The following is a 22,417-nucleotide window of genomic DNA, read 5'->3' on the forward strand; positions in this document are numbered from 1 at the left end:
ATTTCAGAGTTATATTTTGAAAAGGTTTGTCATTTTTACAGATTTAGCTTACTGCTAAATCAACATGATGTATGCTTTTGCTATTTGGCTGTAAAGCATCGCTGTGATGTTGCAGTTAGATACTGTAAGACGTAAGGTCCATTCATACCTTCATTAATAGCCTATAAATTTGCACAAATATAATATTCTACTAAAAAAAATCGTTCAACTATTTCCCCATATTTACTTAAAAAATGGAAGTGGGAGCTATTTCAAAGCTTTTTTTTCATTTGTGAACACTCAGCATGGTGCAAACTTTGACTTCAGTCCAACTAATCCTTTTTTTTTTTTTTTTTTTTAAACTGTTACTTTGCAATCATACTGTAGTGTAAAAAAATAATAAAAAATAGATACAAAAACATGATGTCTAAAAGCAAAATAAAAACACATTTCTGGCTCCAACAGCTACAGTGCAAACAAAGTTTGAGATAAAGACGCAATCAGCAATAAATCCCTAAAAGTTCAATTAAAGTGGCCGAATCAGATTTAAAGCTCAAAAGTAAAGGACAAAGTGAGATGTAGAAATAAAAAGATTTTTTAAATTCACTTTGTTTAATATTAAATTTTCCTTTAAAACGGTTTCATAATGTTGCCTTTCATTATTGTGATTCATCTTTACGTAGGTGGGGCTGTTAGCGGAAATACGGACGTCAAGTTACCAAAGGTTAGCACGAATATAACCGGAAATAACTTTAAATAGTTGCAGTAACTAATGTTACAACTCATAGTGTAACTTTATTGAGCAAAAACAATTATACTATTTATTTCAAAAAATAGGTTGTGAAGGTTTTTATCTCTTAAACTAAAAACAGTTTGCCTATCAAGTGTTTTTGTTAACGCTTTGGGTTTATTTTGAAATTTGTAACCGGAAACTGTTGTTTGAAATCATCGTTAGCTTGATGCTAAACAACAACAGCTGCTTTACCATTAAACCAGAAGGCGTTAAAGTTGTTTGCGATGTGACATGAACTATAACTAACCTGTGTTGGGTTTTAAAGTTAGGTGTGTGGTTCGTCCGCTGCTGGTTCATGGTGTTTCTCCGAGCTTTGCTGCAGCCTCTTTAAAGGTAAGTTAAACCAGGACTAGCTGTTTACTACTTGTGGCGCATGAAAGTGAAGTTTTGGTCGAAGTATGTTAGCATTTTAAGGTTACCACCGCCAGCTAGCACAGGTTGCACTATCTCGTCTTCTTGTAGTGTGAGTTCACTGCCTTCACAGTCCACATGTGCAGCGTTACATCACCAGTCTTCAACGCGGATCGCAATTTGTGAGTTTGGTGGAGAACAATCTTTGATTCCCTTCATCAATGTTTAGTTTGTATGTGCAAGCTAAGCTATTCCTGCAACTAGTCGAAAGAGAAAGTTGCAGAGAGTTGCGTTCCGCTTTTTCTCTCCATTCTGGGAGGATAGAACTAAAACACACTCGGATGGCTCTCTAACAAATGAATTAATACTTTTCTCCTTTTTAATGAGCTCCTTCACTGTTTTCTGATATGCTTCGTGAGGATACACCCCATGTATCGTTGCTGTCAGCCCTCTCCCCTGAAATTCCACTTGCATCAATTTGTGCATGAAGACGGATTCATCTTACTTTTAAAATAAATTATTTTAGAGTGTCATATTTTCAAATTCTGGTTTATTTGTTTATTTATTTATTTGTTTTCATATGCATGCTTTTCATTCTCAACAATCACCTGCTGTGGACCTTCACTTCTGCAGATAACATCAATTCAGACTCAGCACAAAGCTTCTATTTCATTATTCGCTGGGTCTTTTCTTTGGTATTCTCCCTTCCTTTTTGAAACATGCAACTGAGCAACTCCTCCTGAAAAAGTAAACCACAAACAACCCTAACCCTTGACTTATATCTCAGTATCTTTCATATCTAAAGTGATGAAGAACTTGATACCTCACAAGAAACTGTGAGTGTGGGTATAAATTAATTCCTGATAGCCATCAGTCTGGGTTCAGAGCTCTACACAGCACTAAAAACTCTCAGTTTGACCAGCTAATGACTTCTTTACAGCACATAAAGAGTAAGATCCATTTCAAATTTGCTGGACACGTAAAGGCACCACGGATGAAATCAAAGACTGCATTTCTGACTCACTGTTGTGGAGTTGTGGCTCTAGCTTATGCATGCATTTTTAACTAAATCTTTTAGGATTTCCACAGTCTTTTGCATGTTTTGTTCTGGCTGCTTTGACTTTCTCTCTGTACTCCACATCTTGCTCAAAGACTCATTACCAGTCAAGAAAATAGGATCACAAAAAACAAACCTGTTACCCTTTACACTGCCCTATGATGTAGAAGGTCTCTGTAATTTTGGCACATCCATCTATCTCTGATTTTTTTATTTATTTTTTTGCTTAGTTGGCCTAAGTGGGCCTGAATCCCCTTTCATCCACTCCATTTCCCTGTGACTAAATGAAAGCCGGGGGAAGAAATGAAGCAGCCTGGTCCAAGCTGGATTATCTTAGATTAGCCCCTGTTCTACATCTTAGTGTCTTTTTGGGCAGCTGCAAAGACCACCACTCGCTTCATCTATTCTTTAAGAAAAATAGTACTTTACTTTCCACTTTTGCCTTCCTTTATCTTCCCTGAGTGTTTTTTTTCCTCAATTCATCCTTCTGCCTCCACAGGAGCACCATGGCAATGTGGATCCAGGCCCAACAGCTGCAGGGTGACGCCTTGCACCAGATGCAGGCTCTGTATGGCCAGCATTTCCCCATCGAGGTGCGACATTACCTGGCCCAATGGATTGAAAGCCAGCTGTGGTATGAAATTTACCATGATCTTTGTTTTGATTTAGAAATTTCACTTTGAGTCTCTTAAGCTTGGTACAGATGTGGGATGGACTTTTTTTTTTTAGCTCTGCAACATAACATGTTAGAGTGTGAGCCATACCAGCTCCAAAGTGTCTGACTCACCAACAAGAGTCTTTTTATTGAGACTGTGTTTTGGTAAACATGCACCCAGTCCAGTCCCATTAAAACAATCTGTAAATTATTAAGACAAAGGCACCAAACTGTTTGGCAATTAAAGTTAATTTATGGTATGATCACCAGCTGTATTATGAAACAAGTCATAATTCAAACCAGTCGGCTTTAGAAGATCAAATTCTGCTAAGTGGTTTATTGTTTTAATATTTCTCATACAAACACAGTTTCCGAATCTGAGGGGCAGGACTTCTGCTCACAATAAATTAAAGATCTTCTTAGAATAGTTCAAGGCACAATATTTGTGCTTTTATTTGGATTCCGAATGGATGATAATGGAGAAGTGTTTTGATATCATTCACAGGGATTCAGTGGAGTTGGACAACCCGGCCGAGGAGGCCAAAGCAAAGCGGCTGCTTGACAACTTGGTGACAGAGCTGCAGAAGAAAGCCACGCTTCAGGGGGGAGAGGACGGCTTCCTGCTTAAAATAAAGCTGGGTCACTACGCTAACCAGCTCAAGGTACTCAACAGAGCTTTGAGTTATCACCTTATTTCACATTACAAAACATCAATAAGAGCAGAGCCAGTAGAGTACAGGAAGAGCTTTTCTCCAACCCTGGCAAAACAGTTTTAATGCATTGGATTGAACTTTTTACCATACCAATGATTGGCTCAGCTCCCTGTGACTGCTTACTCTAATTTAACCTACTTACAGAGGTACATTTCCATCTAAATCTAATCAATAAAAACTGATTTTTGCGTCAGCAGTTAATGTTGGTTATGAAAGAGGCTGTAATGGTATTAGTATGTTAGGAGGAGAGTGTAACGCTGCGTAATGCACTAAAAAGTGACCTAATTAAACGTGTTTGTGTAACATCTCTACAGAGCACGTATGACCGCTGTCCTTTGGAGTTGGTGCGGTGCATAAAACACATCCTGCACTCGGAGCAGAGGCTGGTGCAAGAAGCAACGAATGTAAGTCCTGAAGAGTGTCTGTCTTTATGAGTGGGAACACTGTGACTGGTGCACATATGTTTTTTTATAGTATTCAGAATCTAAATTTCACTCTGGGAAGAGATGTGAAAAAATGCTGGAAGCAATTATCTCAATAAAATAAATAATCCTCATGAGCATCACTGCTACAGCCAAAATGAAGGAATAAAAAGAGATATAAACTCACTAAAGCAACATCTGGATCCCTTGAATGTTTGGTGTGCAGGCCAGTAGTGGAAGTGGGGGGCAGGCTATGGACAGCCTGTCGCAGCGCCACCAGCAGATCAACCAGGCGTTTGAAGAGCTCCGCCTCGCAACGCAGGAAACGGAGAATGAGCTGAGGAAGCTGCAGCACAGTCAGGAGTACTTCATCATCCAGTACCAGGAGAACCTGCGCATCCAGGGTGAGGAGGAGACTCACACAGACACACACACAGTCACAGACATGAAGGTTCATGTAAAATAGTGTTTTGTATTTATGTTAAAACATCAGTATGTTGAGAAATTATGTTGCATATGCTAAGGAAGCAGGTCCACAAACAGTTTGTAACATCCTGCTTCACTCCTGCTTCCTGCTTCAACAGCTCAGCTGAGCAGCCTTTCATCGCTTCCTCCTGCTGAGCGCACCCAACGGGAGACCACCCTGCAGAGCAAGAGAGCCACTGTGGAGGCCTGGCTCACGAGAGAGGCCAGCACACTACAGAAATACAGGCTTGTAAGGAGACATGACACTCACCTTTGAAACCCTCTCTCTTAGTCTTTCTGTGTCTCTTCATCACACCGTGTTGCATATGCATTTGTCTGTGCAGGACCTGTCGGAACAACACCAGAAGACGCTGGCCCTCCTGAGGAAGCAGCAGACTCTAATCCTGGATGAGGAGCTCATCCAGTGGAAGAGACGGCAGCAGTTGGCTGGGAATGGGGGTCCTCATGAGGGGGCACTGGACGTCCTCCAGTCTTGGTACATTACATCTCTGAATATTTATACTTTTAGTTTTTATTTATTATTTTAGCTCACACACAACACTACGGGTCAAAGAGTTTGCTGGGTGATTGAATCTGGATTGGGCTGGTTTATGATTTCCTGTTGTGACATTGGATAAAGTTTTATTACTGTAATAAAACTTAACTGTACAAATAATCTTTGGAAAGCCTGACTATTTATTCTGTTATATGCATAGTGTAAATAAACTAGAAGTTCTCACATTCCTGCATTATCCCTCCCTTTTCCTCCTCCAGGTGTGAGAAGCTGGCTGATCTGATTTGGCAGAACCGACAGCAGATCAGACGATGCGAGCATCTCACTCAGCAGCTTCCTCTGCCAGGTCCCATGGAAGATCTGCTGAGCAAACTCAACGCTGACATCACAGATATCATCTCTGCATTGGTCACAAGGTGAGACCCAGACTTCACTTTTACAAGCATTCACCAGAAACATCATTCACTTAAGCACTTGAGAGCTTTTCTGCAAAGAGGCAAAATTCTCTGACAGTCAACCAACCCTTCATGTTACTGTCTTTGCTTCAGTACGTTCATCATAGAAAAGCAGCCCCCCCAGGTGTTAAAGACTCAGACCAAGTTTGCAGCCACGGTGCGCCTGCTGGTGGGCGGGAAGCTCAACGTCCACATGAACCCCCCTCAGGTCAAAGCTGTTATTGTCAGCGAGCAGCAGGCCAAAGCTCTGCTGAAGAATGAGAGCACACACAGGTGAGGAATGCAGACTTGTCATGATGATACATGTGGACAACTGGCATGTGCAGAGTTTGCTTGATTTGTTATTAAAACGGCATGAATCAGCTTTGTCTGGTTTATCAGCATGTTCATCTTTTCTCTGTTTTCTTTGGCTCTTGTAGTGAAAGCAGCGGAGAAATCCTCAACAACAACTGTGTGATGGAGTATCACCAGGCAACAGGCACTCTCAGTGCTCACTTCAGAAACATGGTGAGCTTGATGTGTCATCTTTGAGTCATACATAACTGGTGTCCCTCAAAGGCTGCCACCTCAGGATGTCTCTTTAGGAACTAGGACGCTCTGCAGCTAACATAGTCTTACACAGGGGTGAAAGAAGGGAAGTCTCTGTTTCTATGGTTCATCTTCAAACACCTGAAGCAATGCGACACAGATATGACCTGAGCTCAACCACAGTGACAGACACAATGAAAATAGGAAGACACATGAGAATGTGGACACACCCCTTCCCTTTTCACAACTCTCTATTTCCCACTGATTTCTGCACAAACAGCAAATGACACATTGTCACAGCCTCTTGTTGTACTGGTGTCACAACTTTACAGCGCTTCAGTATAGAAATTATGCAAACATGGAGTTCAGTTTTCAACCTTGGGGCTCCTCACATGCCACGTCTGAATGTTTGACTTTTTTTCTGTCTGGTTGCAGTCACTGAAGCGGATCAAGCGCTCAGACCGCCGAGGCGCGGAGTCTGTGACGGAGGAAAAGTTCACGGTTTTGTTTGAGTCTCAGTTCAGCGTTGGGGGAAACGAGCTGGTCTTCCATGTTAAAGTAATCACACTGGATATTTCATCTGTTTCTCTTGTATTTCTCATTAACTTTCCTTTATTGCTGTCTTGATTTGGTGAAATGAAACTCGTGCTCTCTTTGTAACTGTCCCTCCCGTGTGTGAAACTTGCAGACGTTATCTCTGCCTGTGGTGGTGATTGTTCATGGCAGTCAGGACAACAACGCCACAGCAACAGTTCTGTGGGACAACGCTTTTGCCGAGCCTGTAAGTTTATGTTTTTAATACTTTCATTTATGTGCTTTGGTAAAGTCTTAATTTGTCACCTCTGAAAATTATTGGCCACAATGGCTTTTGTTGCCCTGCTTATCTCCTGTATCCTACGCCTTCGCTCTCTGCAGGGCAGGGTGCCGTTCATTGTGCCAGACAGGGTGCTGTGGCCCCAGCTGTGTGAGGCCCTCGACATGAAGTATAAGGCAGAGATGCACAGCGGGCGAGGACTCTCAGAGGATAACCTTGTCTTCCTGGCACAGAAGGCTTTTACAAGCAGTGGCAACAACCCAGAGGAATACCGCAACATGACGATGTCTTGGGCCCAGTTCAACCGGGTGAGACACACACCAACACACACACACACACACAGCCTGTGTGAGTACGTCAGCATGCTGATGAGTTATGTTTACTCCGAACAGGAGAGCTTGCCCGGGCGTAACTTTACCTTCTGGCAGTGGTTTGATGGAGTCGTGGAGCTCATGAAGAAACATCTCAAACCTCACTGGAATGATGGGTAATGACTCACGCTGACTCAGTTAACATCTCTTCTGCACATTCATTAGACCTATCATCACTCCATGTGGAGCTACTTATACTTCTCCTTACTGATCACTAGCCACTGACAGCTGGGGACAGTCTTAAATCAGTGAAATGAGTTCCCTTTAATTGAATTTGATGATTAATTTTGTGTGTTTGTGTTTAGGGCCATCTTGGGTTTTGTCAACAAGCAGCAGGCTCAGGACATGCTGCTGTCTAAACCCAACGGTACCTTCCTGCTGCGCTTCAGTGACTCAGAGATTGGAGGCATCACCATCGCCTGGGTGGCTGAGAACCCAAACAAACCAGGTACCAAACCGCTGACTGTGCTCACATTAAGAGGGGATCCTCAGGCTCACCCAGGCTGTAAAACTCTGAAGGAAACAAATCCTTCTTGAGACAACACACTTAGAGTTGTATGAGCAAGTGAATCTTTCTCCTGTCATCCTGTTGAATGATTCAGTGATTGTAACTACCTGTTGTTCTGGTCTTCCACAAGGTGAACGTCTGGTCTGGAATCTGTTGCCTTATACAACCAAAGACTTCTCCATTCGTTCCCTAGCCGACCGAATCAGTGACCTGAACCATCTTCTGTTCCTCTACCCCGACCGGCCCAAGGACGAGGTCTTCTCCAAGTACTACACCCCTCCACTCTGTAAGATGTCTTCTTAAAAGTACTTAATATAACTTTGCAACTTGAATGCAGACTTTTAAATCCCAAACTGGTGAAATAATGTAAGTATACTGATGAAACTGCAGATGAAATAACTTTTAAGTGTGTTATTAAAGCCAGCTTGTCTTTCTTACAGCCAAAGCAGTGGATGGATACGTGAAACCACAGATCAAGCAAGTCGTGCCAGAGTGAGTCACCTTTTTTCTCTGTTTTAAACTGTAACAGAAAACATATATCACTGTAAATGGACCAAATAAAGGGAAGGTCTTGAGATTAAAATAATTTCATTGTAAGATTTTTTTTTTTAATCTGGAGCTAGATGAGAATGGAAACTTATGGATTTCTTATATCAGGGCTTCACTTCTGTCCCTTTTAAATGACCAAAGTAATGAAACTACAAAAGGATTATATGTAAATCTCAAGTCTCTTCAGACCCTTTTAAGGGGAAGTGCACCCTTACTGCTCTGCAACATCTGTTTTCTGTCTGTTAGCTTGTTGATAGTTTAGTTTGCATGGGCTGAAGGGAAAGTTTTGACATCCTGAGAGAGTTTCAGGTAATAAAACCTTTTATTAATGATACTTTTTTTCACCCCAAATACCAAAATAAAGAAGTAGTCTGTTCTTCATTTTATATTATTCAGAGGATATTTTTTACAGCCTTTGAGCATAAACTGGTGAAATGTCGGGAGGCAAACTGAAAGGGGTTTCCCTCCCTGAAATTTTTCCTAGAGTATTTTAATGACAGTCAACTGCTAGTTTATAATATGTGAGAGTTTTCTGTTGACTTATTTTTGATAACTAGATAGCTTGGAGGGTTGTATTAGACACTGATATGTGTTTGTCTCGTGTCTCTGACAGATTCACCATCCAGAACCCTGAATCCAGCGGAGGAACTCCTGCGTTCATGGATCAGACAGCTTCTCCCTCTGTGAGCCACCCAAACAACTTTAACGTCTACCCATCCATGTGAGGGCACAACTTTCCTTTTCTTAATACATGACATTTCAACATCAATCCTGTCTGTGTATTTTTATGACTCATTTGAAGTCGGACTGGAAAATAACTCATGATGTGTTTAGTTTATTCTCTGCTGCTGCGAATCTGCTTGACTCGAACTTCTGAATGCTGTCTTAACCAAAGGGTTTCCTTCCTCTGTCGTTGCCCTTTCAGAAGTGACACCATGCTGGATACAGACGGAGACTTTGACCTGGATGACACGATGGACGTAGCTCGCCATGTTGAGGAGCTGCTCCGCCGACCAATGGCCAACCAGTGGAGCAGTCAGCAGTCCTGAGACTGACACAAACCTGATACAAACAAACACCTCTTACACCTCCCGGACTTCACCCACAGAAAGATGTCCTGTCTGTGTCTGTCACTCTGACAGATCCATGTCCGGAGTCAGTGTTTGTGCACTGACAGGTCTAACAATCAAGTGAAGGTACATCTTCTATGAGTCGATGTTAACTGCATTTAACGTCCTCTTACTGTTGCAGTAGTTACTCGGCGCCGTCATGTGGATGTTGGGGTGATAACTGGATTTGGTAAATAGGATTTTGATACAAACTGAATCATACAGTCAGTTTAAAGTTAGCCCTATATTAATTTATGTCTGATGAGCGTTGGGAGACTTCTACATTTAAAATGCAGCACATAACAGCTTTTTTCCTCCGTCCTCACAGTTAACACAGCTTCATGCATCTGAAACTGATTCCCTGTTATTAATGCTCATCTTTTTTTTTCCTTAGTTTCTGATTGATCTTAAAATGAGAATTTATGAGTTTTGCTGGACATCAGTCACTGTGAAGATGATCAGTATTTAAGGCAGTTGTTTTAAGGATGTTCTGATGAGACCAACTGAGTGTTAGAGGGATAAAGAAAAAAGGCAGGATCGTACAAACATGTCTGACAGGCTGACATATTGGTACATAAAAGCTTAGCTGTGGCTTAGACCAAACAACAGGATTGTTTAATTTCTGTGTTCTGAGTTTTTCCTTCAGCTGCTCTGTTTTAAATACAACCTACAAAAATTCAGCAAACCAGAGTTTTAACTTCCTACATTTCCATAAAGCTAAATGTTCATGAGGAGACCACTGCATGTTTCAAGTAAAAAAAGGTGTGAATAAAAATTCAACTCATTTTGAAATGTCAGATGTTTCATTCTGGAGAGTAAAGATTATTGTAAAGACAATATTTTTACAATTAAACTCAACAGGATACTTTTAAACTCTTATTTATCTGTTATTACTCTAACTTCCTGCTAATCATCAGGCAAGTTCATGACTTGATTCTGATTGATTAAAACCCCAAACTAACAGTAATAACTTGATGATTAAACATCCTCCTGTTGACAATGTGGCAAAAGTATAAGTGTCTGATAGCATCGGTAAAAAAATGGATCACTCTCAGTTTATTTGGAGAGCGCAGAACTTGGGATTGGTGGTTGACAACAAGATGGGGACAAACATGAGCTCACTGACTAAGCTGAAGAAAACAGACATGTAGGTGAACTGTCTTTGGCGGAGTTGATTGGAAAGAAAATGCAAAAAGGACCTGATAGAGAAGCTGTTGTTATTTCTGTCTCGGTTTTGAAAGACAACAGATGAACAGTGCTGTGAACGAAAACGCGACGTGAAATATGGTAAAGCAGGGTTATGTTTTGACTTTAAAGTGAATGAAAATGTTAAGTTTAGCATTTTTCAATACACTGATAAGAATGTCGATGCTGTCGAAGGGCTGACAACCATTAAATGTAAGAGACTGTTTCTTAAACTGCATGAGTAAATCAATTTTAAATCCAGACTTAGAGCTATCATGACTCTACTTTGCTCCACCACCTGCTCCCTATACATGAACCCTCTTTTAACTTAACCTTAATTTAAACAGATTATGTCTGACTCAGCATGTTGGGGTCATGGATTAACAGTTAAAGCAAAACACGATTTGTTTGCAGTGCAAGTGTGCCTCACATCCTTCTATTTTCTGATCATGTACTTAATTTAAAGTATTTATCATTCTTCCAGCCTCAGTCTTAAGTATTAGAAGTGCAACAAAAGTGGAACAACACAGTAGAGGTTTTCCTTGATTCCTGTTCGCATAATTTCAGCAAAAGGACATCTGAACACAGAAACTCAACGACAGAAATGTGGATTTTAGTGTTGGGGGGGCTTACGGTTTTTTTATGTTTTTTTTTTTTTTATACAAGTGATGCATGTATTGTTTTTTGAGGAACAAGGTTTTGGGTAAATGCAGATGACACCTGCCAAAAGGAAAACCCTAGAACTATCTGACGTGAGTTTAGCTCTTTATTAACAGATTTCAGTACATCAGTGCAGATTGTGTCTCAGCTCAGTTTTCATTCATGTCATTCTGATTGTTTATTGATTAAAAGTTAACCGAGTAACATTTCTTAACGATGAGTTAAACTCGGAGTCAGATCTAAACCACAGCTAAGCTGCCCACATGCTAAGTGACACAGTAGAGGCCACAGGGGGTTACTTTATCATATTATGTCACAGGACACAGATCAGCTGTTTTACAACTAATGTAAAAGTTGGTGTAGAAGAGCCTCTGATAATTCTGCTCCCGCTTCAAATTCAAGAAATATGTGATGAATTTCCTCTATTAAAGCATCATAAAGCCCAGGTTTATAATGAAACTAAATTTTTAACTCCTTAACAGCGTTTGTTTGTTGCTTTAGTGTTTTATTTGTCTTAATATTTAATCTTTTAAAGCCATTCTCTGTACCACTGTTCCCTACAAGCTGTCTCTGGTGCTATGATTTGGTCTCATGATGTACTTACAGGTTATGAGTTTAAGAAGTAAGCCACCTTGGTGTGATATTTGATCTTTGTTAAACCTTTTATGACGGCCTGAAATATTAACACATATTTGGGATTTACCGGCTGTTATGTTTAGGTTTTAATGTGAAGAGCCATACATTTTGCCACTTTTTGAGCAGATAAAACATTTCTGTTTACTGTGGCTGATTAAAGTCAGCAGCCAGTGGATGCTTGGTGCCTTGATGGATGACATTTATACTTATTTGGGATGGTTTTATGGTGGACTTTGAGGTAACATTTATATACCTGAAGTATAAAGCAGTGCTAACCTGTTAGGTAATTTCTGAATCAGGTGCCTGACATTTCAAACCCAAACCTGTTGAAAAATTACGATTAAAAAAAACACCTTGATGATCCTGAGCTGTGAAACCAGGACAGAGTTTACCTTTCACTGTCAGTATGTGGTGTTTCTAAAAATGTTATTACAATTGAATATTACATGTTCACTGAAAATCTTTAACATATTTTACATAAAAGTTCATGTTTTCAGAAAAATAACTGTTCATGAGTATATCTGTCAAATTTAGTCTTTGCTAGATGGTTTCTCTGCTTCTTGAGCTTCTCCTCTGAATGTGTGTGATCAGTGTGGCAGATCTTTCTCTCTCATGATATCATGATCAAGCTGAACTCTGCTTCATCCCAAAAGAACCTCATTTTTCCCTCCTCTTTGAGAATTGTTAAAGGGCCTTATCGTTAATCTTTACAGGGTCTTAATGACTGATGGGTTCAAATTGCTCCAGGAGATTGCCTGAAAGCTCACACACTTGATGCGACTGATGAACAGCACGCTTTCTAGACATGCAGCCTAAAAACCGTGACAATCCGATGGACAACTTTCATTCCTTCATCTCTGTTTCATGGCTGCTTGATAAAATAAAACCTTTCTGTACCCATCAGTGATTAAAAGCCCAGAGGATCATTTAAAGCCATATTTATGAATTCTGCAGTATTACAGGCTAACAAGTGAATGTCTGATCCTCGCCCTGAATGAAAGTTAACACATTGATCTCAGAGAAACACAGGATTATGATTCCAACACCCGATGCCTCTGTGTGTGAAATGCATACAGAAAGGGGCATTTTGATGCTAACACCTGCAGTTATTAGACATCTGTGCCTTAGCTTCTCCCGTGTGTGTGTGTGTGTGTGTGTGTGTGTGTGTGTGTGTGTGTGTGTGTGTGTGTGTGTGTGTGTGTGTGTGTGTGTGTGTGTGTGTGTGTGTGTGTATACAGTTTTCCAGCTAGCTGCTCCTTCTTTGATTTTGCTTTCTTCTGCTCAGTTTGTGGCCTGTTGGGAAACTTCTTTACTTCCATATTGTGCAACTTGTTGCTGAAAATCAAATTTTGGGATTGCCAACATAAGAATAAACTTGTTTTTGTAATTGCTTTCATTTTTTGTTGTTTTCGAGAGACTGATCAAGATCTGAGCTTATATTTAGTGTTTCTATTTTTAACCGCATAATAACACATACGGCACCATTTCACACATCAATGCACTGCTTTAGAAAAAGTGATTTTCAGAAGTGATGTTAAACCATCGTTATCTTTTTATCATTTCCCATCATTGTATAAAGTAAGATATTCGTCTCTAATCTTCTATATATTCCAGTTTTTTTTTCCCCGTGCTGTGTTTCTAGCTTTCACTCTGGTTCTCTTTGACAGTCAGTTCATTAGAAATCACTGAGACCAGATGTTTTTGAGGAAAGTAACCCCACTTTTTTTCCTAAAAATAACCCCAAAGTTTTATTTACACATTTGTCATTGTGTACACATTGAACAACATGCAGATAAGGGAACTTTTGCCCAGTTGGAGGGTGTATTGTTGCACTTTGGATGGAGCTTCCAGTGTTTGTGCTAGTCTCTGAGCGAACACCAGTGCTAAATTAAAAACAGACAAGAAATTAAATCTGTTTTTCCCTCTTAGAATGAAAGGACATAGGTGTTTTCTCCTGATCAGGTAAATTCATAAGTTAAAAAACACACTGAGACCAAAGATAGCAGTGTACTGTATAAAACAGGAAGAGAATCAGAGGTTGAGGAGTGAACACAGATTTTCTCCTTGTAATTGTTTCAACCTGTTGGGTTCAGCACATTTGACCAAAGTCACTGGTTTCCTCATGCACACGGCCGCTGGTGGAGTACTGCAGGTTTTTCCAGTTCAGAAGGTTGCCAGAAGTGAAGAGGCCACCGTCCATGAAGGACCGAATCTCACACGGAGTGAGGACGCTGCTCCATAGATGGACATCTGTGATGTCCCCAACAAAGGCCTGAGATGCATCAAACATTCCACCATAACTGTCTTGATCTTGACCCAAAATGATACTAAGACGGCCTCTGAAGGAGAAGTTAGCTCCCAGAGCTTTTCGAGCACTACGCTTTCTGTTCACCCACAATGTTGTCAAGCCATTGTTGGAGCTCCATGTCCAGCAGACAGAGTTCCATTCATTCAGCTCATCAGGCAGCCCTTTGATATCCAGGGGTTCACCATTGATGTGCAGTCTGTACACACCCAGGGACGGCTTGAAGAGAAAGAAGGCATCAGGGTTAGAAGGGAGCGCCATGGAAAACAGACTCTGGCTTCCAGTATGGGTAGAAAAAAACCTCATACACATGGTTAAAGCGGTGAGTGGTGCCTCACCAACAGGAACGAGTTTAACATTTGCACTGTGGCCGGCCACTGGGAAAGTAAAAACCTTCTCTGAGAGATCTGCAAACAAGGTGAAAGATGAGATTCATTAGAATAGAATAGAATAGAATAGAATAGAATAGAATAGAATAGAATAGAATAGAACTTTATTTGTCATTGCAACAAGAACAACAAAATTGCAAATTGTCATTGGGATGACAATGTGATGCTGGTCTTACTCTGCATTTTTCTACACGTATACAGAATCTAAACTTAAAGAGTAAGTCAAAACCTGGACCAAATATGGCCACATTTTGTAGACTTTAAAGAGGAGATATTCTATTTTCCTATATTTTAAAGTAGACCAGATAAGTAAGTCACAAAAGTAAAGAAATGTTGGTTACAAAGACTAAATTCACCCCTACCAACAACTCAAAAGGCCAGTGTAATGCTCTCACCTTTTTGTACAGCATGACCAATGCAAAGCGAGGCTAGTAAAACCAGCAGCTGCTTCATCATCTCTAACCAGGGTAAAACTAAGGAGCAAATATCTTCTGATTTGCGAAATATTTATGAAAACCTTTGGAGGTGGGACAAGATCTGACCAATAGCAGAAAAGCTAATCCCTATGACTCATTTCATTTATTGATTCACTATGAGGGGACAAAGTAGATTGAGTGGGTGTGTATGTGTTTGTTTGCATCTCAATCAGCTGTTGTTTGTGCTGTAAAAAGATCATGACTAAGGGTAAGCTCATTTGCAGAAATTAGCTTGTTTCATTGCACAAGATTTTTCATACTTACATAAATTTTGAGGGTTGCAAGGCACAAAAAACAGCAGCTGTGCAAATCCAGTACTCCTTATACTGCTATTCTATCATTATTATTATTATTATTATTATTATTATTATTATTATTATTACTATTATTGCTATTATTATTATTATCATTATTATTATTATTATTATTATTATTATTGCAGGTTCAAATGTTAGCCTTTATTTAGCAACTCTCCAGTGTCTTATACGCATGTCAATTTTCACAGCAGTTTCACACATTTAATTCCATTACTTCTAGCGGCTAGGACAGAGCAAAGTTAAAGGGTTTAAAAGTAAATTCAAGTGCTATTTTTCTTACATGTTCTTTGAACTTTGTGCAAACAGAGATTAAAGATAAAATCTTTAATACATGACATGTACCTGAACTCAGCCCACCACAGTAACCTCACAGCATGTGACAGAATGATCACATGACCTACATTGAGGGGTTTCTGAAAAACTGCTTCTCTGATTGGCTGTGAGTTGTGCTCGACACAGCAGCTCGCTCTCTGATTGGTCTACATCCCCTCAGTGGTCCAGCGCTTCCTGGTTGTCTGCAAATGGACAATTTAAGTTGTTTTCGAACCTGCGTCTCGGTGGGAAAGTGGCTTCGTTTGAACCGAGATTAAAATGTCACCCAGACGCAGCTGCAGCCTGGCTCTCCTCATCGCGTCGTGTCTTTTCGCGACCGCTTTCTGTAAGTTTCCCACTCTGGAGCACATCAAACCGAAAGCCAGCAACAAGGTTCAGGGGAGAGCTGTGGTGGAGCTGCTGAAGCGTCTCCTCGGGAACCGATCCACGGAGTTTATCGTGTCAGTCAACAAGAGCCTTTCGAATGACAGCCTGGATGTGTGCGAGCTCAGGTCCACGAAAAACTACAAGATCGTCGCCACGGGCAGTTCTGGAGTGGCTGTGGCTTCTGGGATTTACAACTATCTGAAGTATTTCTGCAACTGCCATGTTTCATGGTCTGGGGACCAGCTGGACCTTCCTCGTCCTTTGCCAAAGCTCACCGGAGTTTTGCGCATCAACACTCAGCACAGGTGAGTGACACACCGGGTTCAGTCAGGGGGACAACCTCTTGCAGCTGCCTTTGCATTCTGCAAACACAAAGCACAGATTATTCAACCGCAGCATTCAATAGCTGCCTACTTCTGCAAAACAATGGCTTTCAGCTATCATTTTATTCAGTTTTACTTTCAGTTCAGCATTTGTTGCAGAAAAGGTATCTCACTACTACATTCTCTTGGATCAGCTATGACTGCACTGATTTTTGTGACTTTTTGACTGAATTGGCACTTCTTGCGTTGTTATTGCATCTGAAACTTGGTTAAAGCACTCAAAAGGATCCGTTTTTAAAGTAGAAATGAGGTGTTTTAGAGGGGATTCTGGAAATGATTGCACATGCACATGCTCCAACTTATAACAAAATGCAACTCTCTGTCCTTTACATTAATCTACTTAAAAATCATGCACTTTCTTTTACACTGAAAGCAAAGAATTTAGTTTATCTGTTGAATGTGCAAAAGTCCTTCCGGTTTCTGGCTCTAATGTATTACCCAAAACTGCAAATTTCTGTATATCAGCAAAACAACTTAGGAGAAGTTCTTTTCCCACCAAATCTGTTTCACACTGCGGTACACTGGATGAGTGCCAGCGCCTCTCAGCGGCAGCCACAGATTTTCAACAGATAGACTGTAACAGTCCTGTGAAATCACTCCACATCCATGAGAATCAGAGAGTTGCTGAGATTTTTTTTGTGTTTTATTGGAAAATTAGTGCCCAGTGAATAAGATGTAAAATGTTTCAGTGACTGAAAGCCCAAACTTTAACTCAGATAAATGTATGGCTTCTCTATGTGCTTGCATTCTATGATGGTGGGCCCATAACCCTGGCCCCCCTCCACTGCAGCACCACACAGCCAAACCCATGGGTGCATGAGAAATGGAGCGTTGTCACACATTATTTTTCATTGTTTACTCTGAGCACCACAGGCACTTGTAAATGCGGCCTGGCCCTTTAAAGGACCCTTCTTTTCAATTATCTGTTGTGCATTAGACCCGCATCGGCTCACTGCAGTTATGTCATGTGCACAGTGGCTGGATTGAAAAAGCCACGGCAGGAGCATGGCACAGTTTAGTTTTCCCATGACTATAAATCTTAGGAAGCAGCTTGAGGCTGCAGTAATTTACAGGCTGAAGGTGACTCAGGCTTTGATCCATGGGTTTCAGGAACCAGTAAAGCCTGAGGAAAATAAGATTTTATCTTGAGTTATATCATCTATCACTAAATAACCATATTTCCTCTTTGAATCTCAATCAGTACCTGCTTTTAGGTATATTTTACTAGGGAATAATTTGACTTAAATGATTGTGGCTTCCATCTCATTTGAAAGGACTATTCCAACCTGACATTTTTCTAAACCCCAAAACACAAACAGACTTTACTGGGAATAAAAATGAATGGCTAAAGCTGAAGAGGCAGAGCCTATTGACTTTAAGCTCATAGAGTGAAATGCAACACATATAGGATTCTTGAGAGTGACACTTTTTGGGCTTTTTGTATTTTATTTTGAAACGACAGCTTGAAAAAGACAGGAAACGTTGAAAACTTGAGTAGATGACTTGCACCAAATTATGTCATGACCAAAAAGTCATCCTTTCTCAGGTATCTGGTAAACTTCATGTGTGTTTGTATCTAGATTCCGGTATTACCAGAACGTCTGCACATTCAGCTACTCCACTGTGTGGTGGGACTGGCCGAGATGGGAAAGAGAGATCGACTGGATGGCTCTCAATGGGATCAATCTACCGCTGGCTTTCACCGGACAAGAAGCTCTGTGGCAAGAGGTGAGACCAAACCTCAGGTCCCATGAAATGCACATTTATCCGGAACAAAAAAAATAATTAAATAAAGATGGGAGCAGTCTCCCTGCTTCTGTCATCTTTATTTAATTCCCTTTTTATTTAAGCCTCTTTTTTTCCTCCAATATTTGAAACGTTCAACACTGTGATGATAGTTCAGCCCATCAGTAACAGCTCTTAAACTTGTAACCTTCTTGTAGGTTTACCGAGCTCTGGGGCTGAACCAGTCGGAGATCGAGGAGTTCTTCTCTGGCCCGGCATTCCTCGCCTGGAACCGTATGGGGAACATGTTCAAGTTTGGCGGACCTCTGCCACAGTCCTGGCACATAAACCAGCTCTATCTACAAGTAATGACACTGCACAGTGTAAAAACCCACACACTATGGAAGTAAAATTGAAACCTGAATCTCACAACATCTTGATACCTCTGTGCTTTAGCATCTTTCCACAAATGATATAATTTTCTATGTTTCTGCAGTTTAAAATCCTGGAGCGAATGAGATCCTTTGGGATGATTCCTGTGCTGCCGGCCTTCTCTGGAAATATTCCCAAAGGAATCCTCAGGTGAAATTTTACCACTCTTTTACAGATGAACATGCTATGAACGATAGTGTGTAGACTCTTGTAGCTTGAATGTTAAGTGAATGGGAAAAACTGAGTCACCTGAAAGAAAACACTGATGCTTTAAATCCAGGAAGAACCTGGGGAATCAGTGCCCTTTTTCCTTTTGTGACCAAACATAATGATAGTAAAAATTGCTCAACACTTCCCCACAAAAGCAACACTGACCTGACAGAGACAGAGTTTGATTCACTGGAGTGTTTGTTTTGTTTCAGGTTGTATCCAGAAGCCAATGTCACCAGACTTGGTCCTTGGTCCCACTTCAACTGCAGCTTCTCCTGCTCCTACATCTTAGACCCTCGTGATCCGCTTTTCCTCCACATCGGTTCCCTTTTTCTATCCCAGGTGGTGAAACAGTTTGGCACAGATCACATCTACAACACAGACACCTTCAACGAGATGACTCCACCTTCCTCTGACTTGGCCTACCTGTCTGCAGTCAGTCGCTCCGTCTTCGCCTCGATGACAGCAGGTCAGTGTCTTGGTGTTTTAAATCTAACCATTCCTGTGTGAACGCTGTTATTCTGGGCAACAAGTACAATAATTGCCCCAGTTAGATTCCCCTTGGATGACCTGTTGTCCACTCTCTTACACAGACAGTCCCCCTCCCTCCTGCTGCCCTTCATTTCCAGAACCGTCACCTTCCTGTCGCTCATCCAAAGCTCTTTTTTTTCTCCCCAGTTGATCCTCAGGCAATTTGGCTGATGCAGGGCTGGCTGTTCTTCAGTGATGCAGTGTTTTGGAAGCCGGCCCGGATCCAGGCCCTGTTACACGGAGTGCCCCTCGGGAGAATGATCGTGCTGGACCTTTTTGCAGAGACCGAGCCAATTTTCTCCTACACTGAGTCTTTCTATGGACAGCCCTTCATCTGGTGCATGTTGCAAAACTTTGGGGGCAACAGTGGGTTCTTTGGCACCGTGGAGAGCATCAATTCAGGACCCTTCAAAGCCTTACATTTCCCAAACTCCACTCTGGTGGGCATCGGCATGACACCTGAGGGTATAGAACAGAACCCTGTGATGTACGAGTTGATGAGTGAGCTGGCGTGGCGTAAGGAGCCGGTTAACTTGTCCAACTGGGTGTCACTGTACGCAGTGCGTCGCTATGGCAGCTCACAGAGTAACCTGACCACATCATGGAGGCTTCTGTTCTCCAGCGTCTACAACTGCACAGTGCCACATTACAAGAACCACAACCACAGCCCCTTGGTGCGCCGGCCCTCCCTTCGAATGAACACAGACCTATGGTACAACCCTGCTGACTTGTATAAAGCCTGGAAAATGATGATTGAAGCAGCCCCATCTCTCATCTCTAAGGAGACTTTCCGGTACGATCTTGTTGATGTGACTCGGCAGGTCCTACAAGTCCTCACCACGTCCTATTACAAGGATATCGCAGAGGCTTTCCACAACCAGAAGCTACCCGAGCTGCTGACTGCAGGCGGGGTTCTTGTCTACGATCTCCTGCCTGAGCTGAACCGTTTACTGAGCAGCGACACAAACTTTCTGTTGGGTACGTGGTTAGATCGGGCTCGATCCTTAGCGATAGATGACAAAGAGGCGGAGCTCTACGACATGAACGCCAGGAACCAACTCACTCTGTGGGGTCCCAGTGGGGAGATTATTGACTATGCCAACAAAGAGTGGGGTGGCCTCATGGAGGACTACTACGCCCAGCGGTGGGGCCTGTTTGTTCACACACTGGTGGAGTGTTTAGACAGCGGGCAACCTTTCAAACAGGACACCTTCAACCACGCAGTTTTCCAGGTTGAAAAAGGATTTATTTATAACAGGCGGAGATACCCGACAAAACCTCATGGAGACACGTACGAGATCGCCCACAGGATCTTCCTCAAGTATTACCCACAGGCCTTAAAGAGACTATAGTGAGCCGGCTCTGCTTCTTAAAAACTCTGCAGCAAGAAGAATGTCGTCCTCCACCTTTCATCCTCTGGGTCTCTGCGGCCATTCCAAAACATTTTTGATATAGAAACTCATTCAGCCTGAGTTTACTGGAACTATCTATTTTGCACTTCTAGATGAGTCAGCGTTAGATAGTCCTGCAAGGGTTTTATTTTATTCTCACAATGACCAAATATTCACCAGTTTCTTATTCAAGTAGGGCATAGAATTAAGACTTAATAAGATGTTTACATTCATACAAAATCAACCTTCCTCACTTAGTCTGTTGTCCTGTTTTTAAACGCACATCTGCTGTAATGCAGTCACTTTTATCACATGTTTACAAAGGACAGAATGAAGGAAAGGTGTACAGACATTAAATCAGCCACAAAGACAGGAATTCTGAACTTACTGTTACTGGGGGGGGGGAAGCATGTGCTGGAACTTTGTGTTCACAAACAGTATGCATCATGTTCCCAGACACTGTGCGCTGTTCTGCACGGGTAGCAAAGCAAGACCAACTTAATGAAGGGACTGCCAAGTTGACAATGGAAGTTGTAACCACAAAAACAAAAACAAGAAATTCTGATGAGTCATTTCTCAGTGTAGGTTTCTACTCCATCAGCAGTAAGCACCCCTCCCTTTAGAAATCAACGTTGCAGTGTTTCTTTTGGTTGTTTCCCTGTAGAAGTGGCTGGTTGTTTGTTCTCTTTTTGTTGCAAATCTAGATTTTTTTGCAAGAGACAGGAGTTTGTTAGCAGAAACATCTGCTTTCAAAGATATGGGTGCATGCTCATATACTGATGTGCGATGAGGTAAAGAGCGCCTTAAACAAGTTTTGGATCCATTTGGTAGATGAATCTTTGAGATTTTGATTTCTTTTATTCTAAGGAGCCAGGTTAGAAGCTTTCTTTAGCTTCTAGTTCCTGATTCCTTGAGCTGACCACATCCAGAGGCCAAACATAAGGCTGAGATCAATTTTATCACTGTGTCCTCTTCAAGCAGATAAACTGACAGCACTGTGAGCTTAGCAGTAAAAATACACTAAGAAGAGTCTGAATGAGTATATTTGCTATAAATTTTAAGCATTTTAGATATCTCTGATTTTTTTACAGCAAATTTCTGCTCAAATTTAGTTGAGCAACATTTTGTAAAGGTGCATGGATGATTTGTTCTAACAAACTGGATCATGGCGCACCTGAGATGATATTACCTCATCCTAATGTCCTGAGACAGTTTTTCAATCAGAAATATATTTTTATAAGAGTTCACAAAATGTTCAGAGACATTTCTCATGTAAAACAAGTGTTTCATTTTTGTTTTGTTTGTATTTATAGAAGAAAGTATTAAGGACAGGCTTTGGGAAAATAATAAAGAGGAAGCTTTTTTGCATTACATCAAAAATGAGTATTTAAATTTTTCCCCATTCACCATTATTTTGAAAACTCTATTCCCACTGTGCAGAAAATTCTTCCTCCTATTACTTCTCCTCCTGTCCATCCTCACTATTTCATATTCTGTCCACTGTGTTATTGTTAGCCTGGCTCAGTTAATCTTGGGTAGAATTCTGATGTTTGTTTTATTAATTCACAGAGGTAGCTCTATGTCAGATATTTAGCCGGAATTGAGTTATTTTATTTTAGCTCACCTTCACATTGTGCCAACCAACACTGTGCTTCACAAATGTTTTGATTCTTATTGTTCAGATTTTTTTTATTTTGTTAAACTGTGATTCTTAATCTCAGGCATGTCATCAAAGTCTTATGACTATGTGACTAATACAATAATTAATTCCTCAGCTCTGGGTGTGCTCGGTGTT

The 22,417-nt window shown here is 41.2% G+C and overlaps 3 protein-coding genes across 3 annotated transcripts; 2 read left to right on the forward strand and 1 right to left on the reverse strand.

Moving 5' to 3' along the window:
• The first annotated feature begins 950 nt into the window (after positions 1-950).
• Positions 951-13,111, forward strand: LOC141784962 (signal transducer and activator of transcription 5B-like). The gene is made up of 19 exons (XM_074662973.1): positions 951-1,105; positions 2,680-2,814; positions 3,341-3,497; positions 3,863-3,952; positions 4,197-4,374; positions 4,555-4,685; positions 4,780-4,931; positions 5,210-5,365; positions 5,498-5,677; positions 5,824-5,911; positions 6,368-6,490; positions 6,621-6,713; positions 6,848-7,054; positions 7,139-7,233; positions 7,423-7,565; positions 7,756-7,911; positions 8,066-8,117; positions 8,788-8,895; positions 9,100-13,111. Exons 2-19 carry the CDS (start codon positions 2,687-2,689, stop codon positions 9,221-9,223), a joined length of 2,361 nt encoding a protein of 786 aa, XP_074519074.1. The 5' UTR covers positions 951-1,105; positions 2,680-2,686; the 3' UTR covers positions 9,224-13,111.
• Positions 13,112-13,853: 742 nt separating this feature from the next.
• On the reverse strand, positions 13,854-14,911 carry LOC141785526 (serum amyloid P-component-like). The gene is made up of 2 exons (XM_074663879.1): positions 14,854-14,911; positions 13,854-14,476 (listed from the first exon to the last, which is right to left on the reverse strand). The coding sequence occupies exons 1-2, from the start codon at positions 14,909-14,911 to the stop codon at positions 13,854-13,856; spliced, it is 681 nt and encodes a 226-aa protein (XP_074519980.1).
• A 931-nt stretch (positions 14,912-15,842) lies between these two features.
• On the forward strand, positions 15,843-22,324 carry naglu (N-acetylglucosaminidase, alpha). The gene is made up of 6 exons (XM_074664038.1): positions 15,843-16,255; positions 17,914-18,061; positions 18,277-18,423; positions 18,555-18,640; positions 18,913-19,169; positions 19,379-22,324. Exons 1-6 carry the CDS (start codon positions 15,843-15,845, stop codon positions 20,581-20,583), a joined length of 2,256 nt encoding a protein of 751 aa, XP_074520139.1. The 3' UTR covers positions 20,584-22,324.
• The last annotated feature ends 93 nt before the right edge of the window (positions 22,325-22,417 follow it).

This window comes from Halichoeres trimaculatus, unplaced genomic scaffold (genome assembly GCF_033239565.1).
Source record: "Halichoeres trimaculatus isolate MK-OKI-2021-1 unplaced genomic scaffold, fHalTri1.1 fHalTri1_scaffold_23, whole genome shotgun sequence".
NCBI lineage: Eukaryota > Metazoa > Chordata > Actinopteri > Labriformes > Labridae > Halichoeres > Halichoeres trimaculatus.

Bases quoted from the DNA above. Each gene is read 5' to 3' on its own strand.
- naglu (XM_074664038.1), top strand. From the start codon at position 15,843: ATGTCACCCAGACGCAGCTGCAGCCTGGCTCTCCTCATCGCGTCGTGT. The intron at 16,256-17,913 runs GTGAGTGACACA...GTTTGTATCTAG, and splicing joins CGCATCAACACTCAGCACAG to ATTCCGGTATTACCAGAACG. The intron at 19,170-19,378 runs GTCAGTGTCTTG...TTTTCTCCCCAG, and splicing joins CTTCGCCTCGATGACAGCAG to TTGATCCTCAGGCAATTTGG.
- LOC141784962 (XM_074662973.1), top strand. From the start codon at position 2,687: ATGGCAATGTGGATCCAGGCCCAACAGCTGCAGGGTGACGCCTTGCAC. The intron at 3,498-3,862 runs GTACTCAACAGA...ACATCTCTACAG, and splicing joins ACTACGCTAACCAGCTCAAG to AGCACGTATGACCGCTGTCC. The intron at 7,234-7,422 runs GTAATGACTCAC...GTTTGTGTTTAG, and splicing joins AAACCTCACTGGAATGATGG to GGCCATCTTGGGTTTTGTCA.
- LOC141785526 (XM_074663879.1), bottom strand. From the start codon at position 14,911: ATGAAGCAGCTGCTGGTTTTACTAGCCTCGCTTTGCATTGGTCATGCT. The intron at 14,477-14,853 runs GTGAGAGCATTA...CCTTGTTTGCAG, and splicing joins TGGTCATGCTGTACAAAAAG to ATCTCTCAGAGAAGGTTTTT.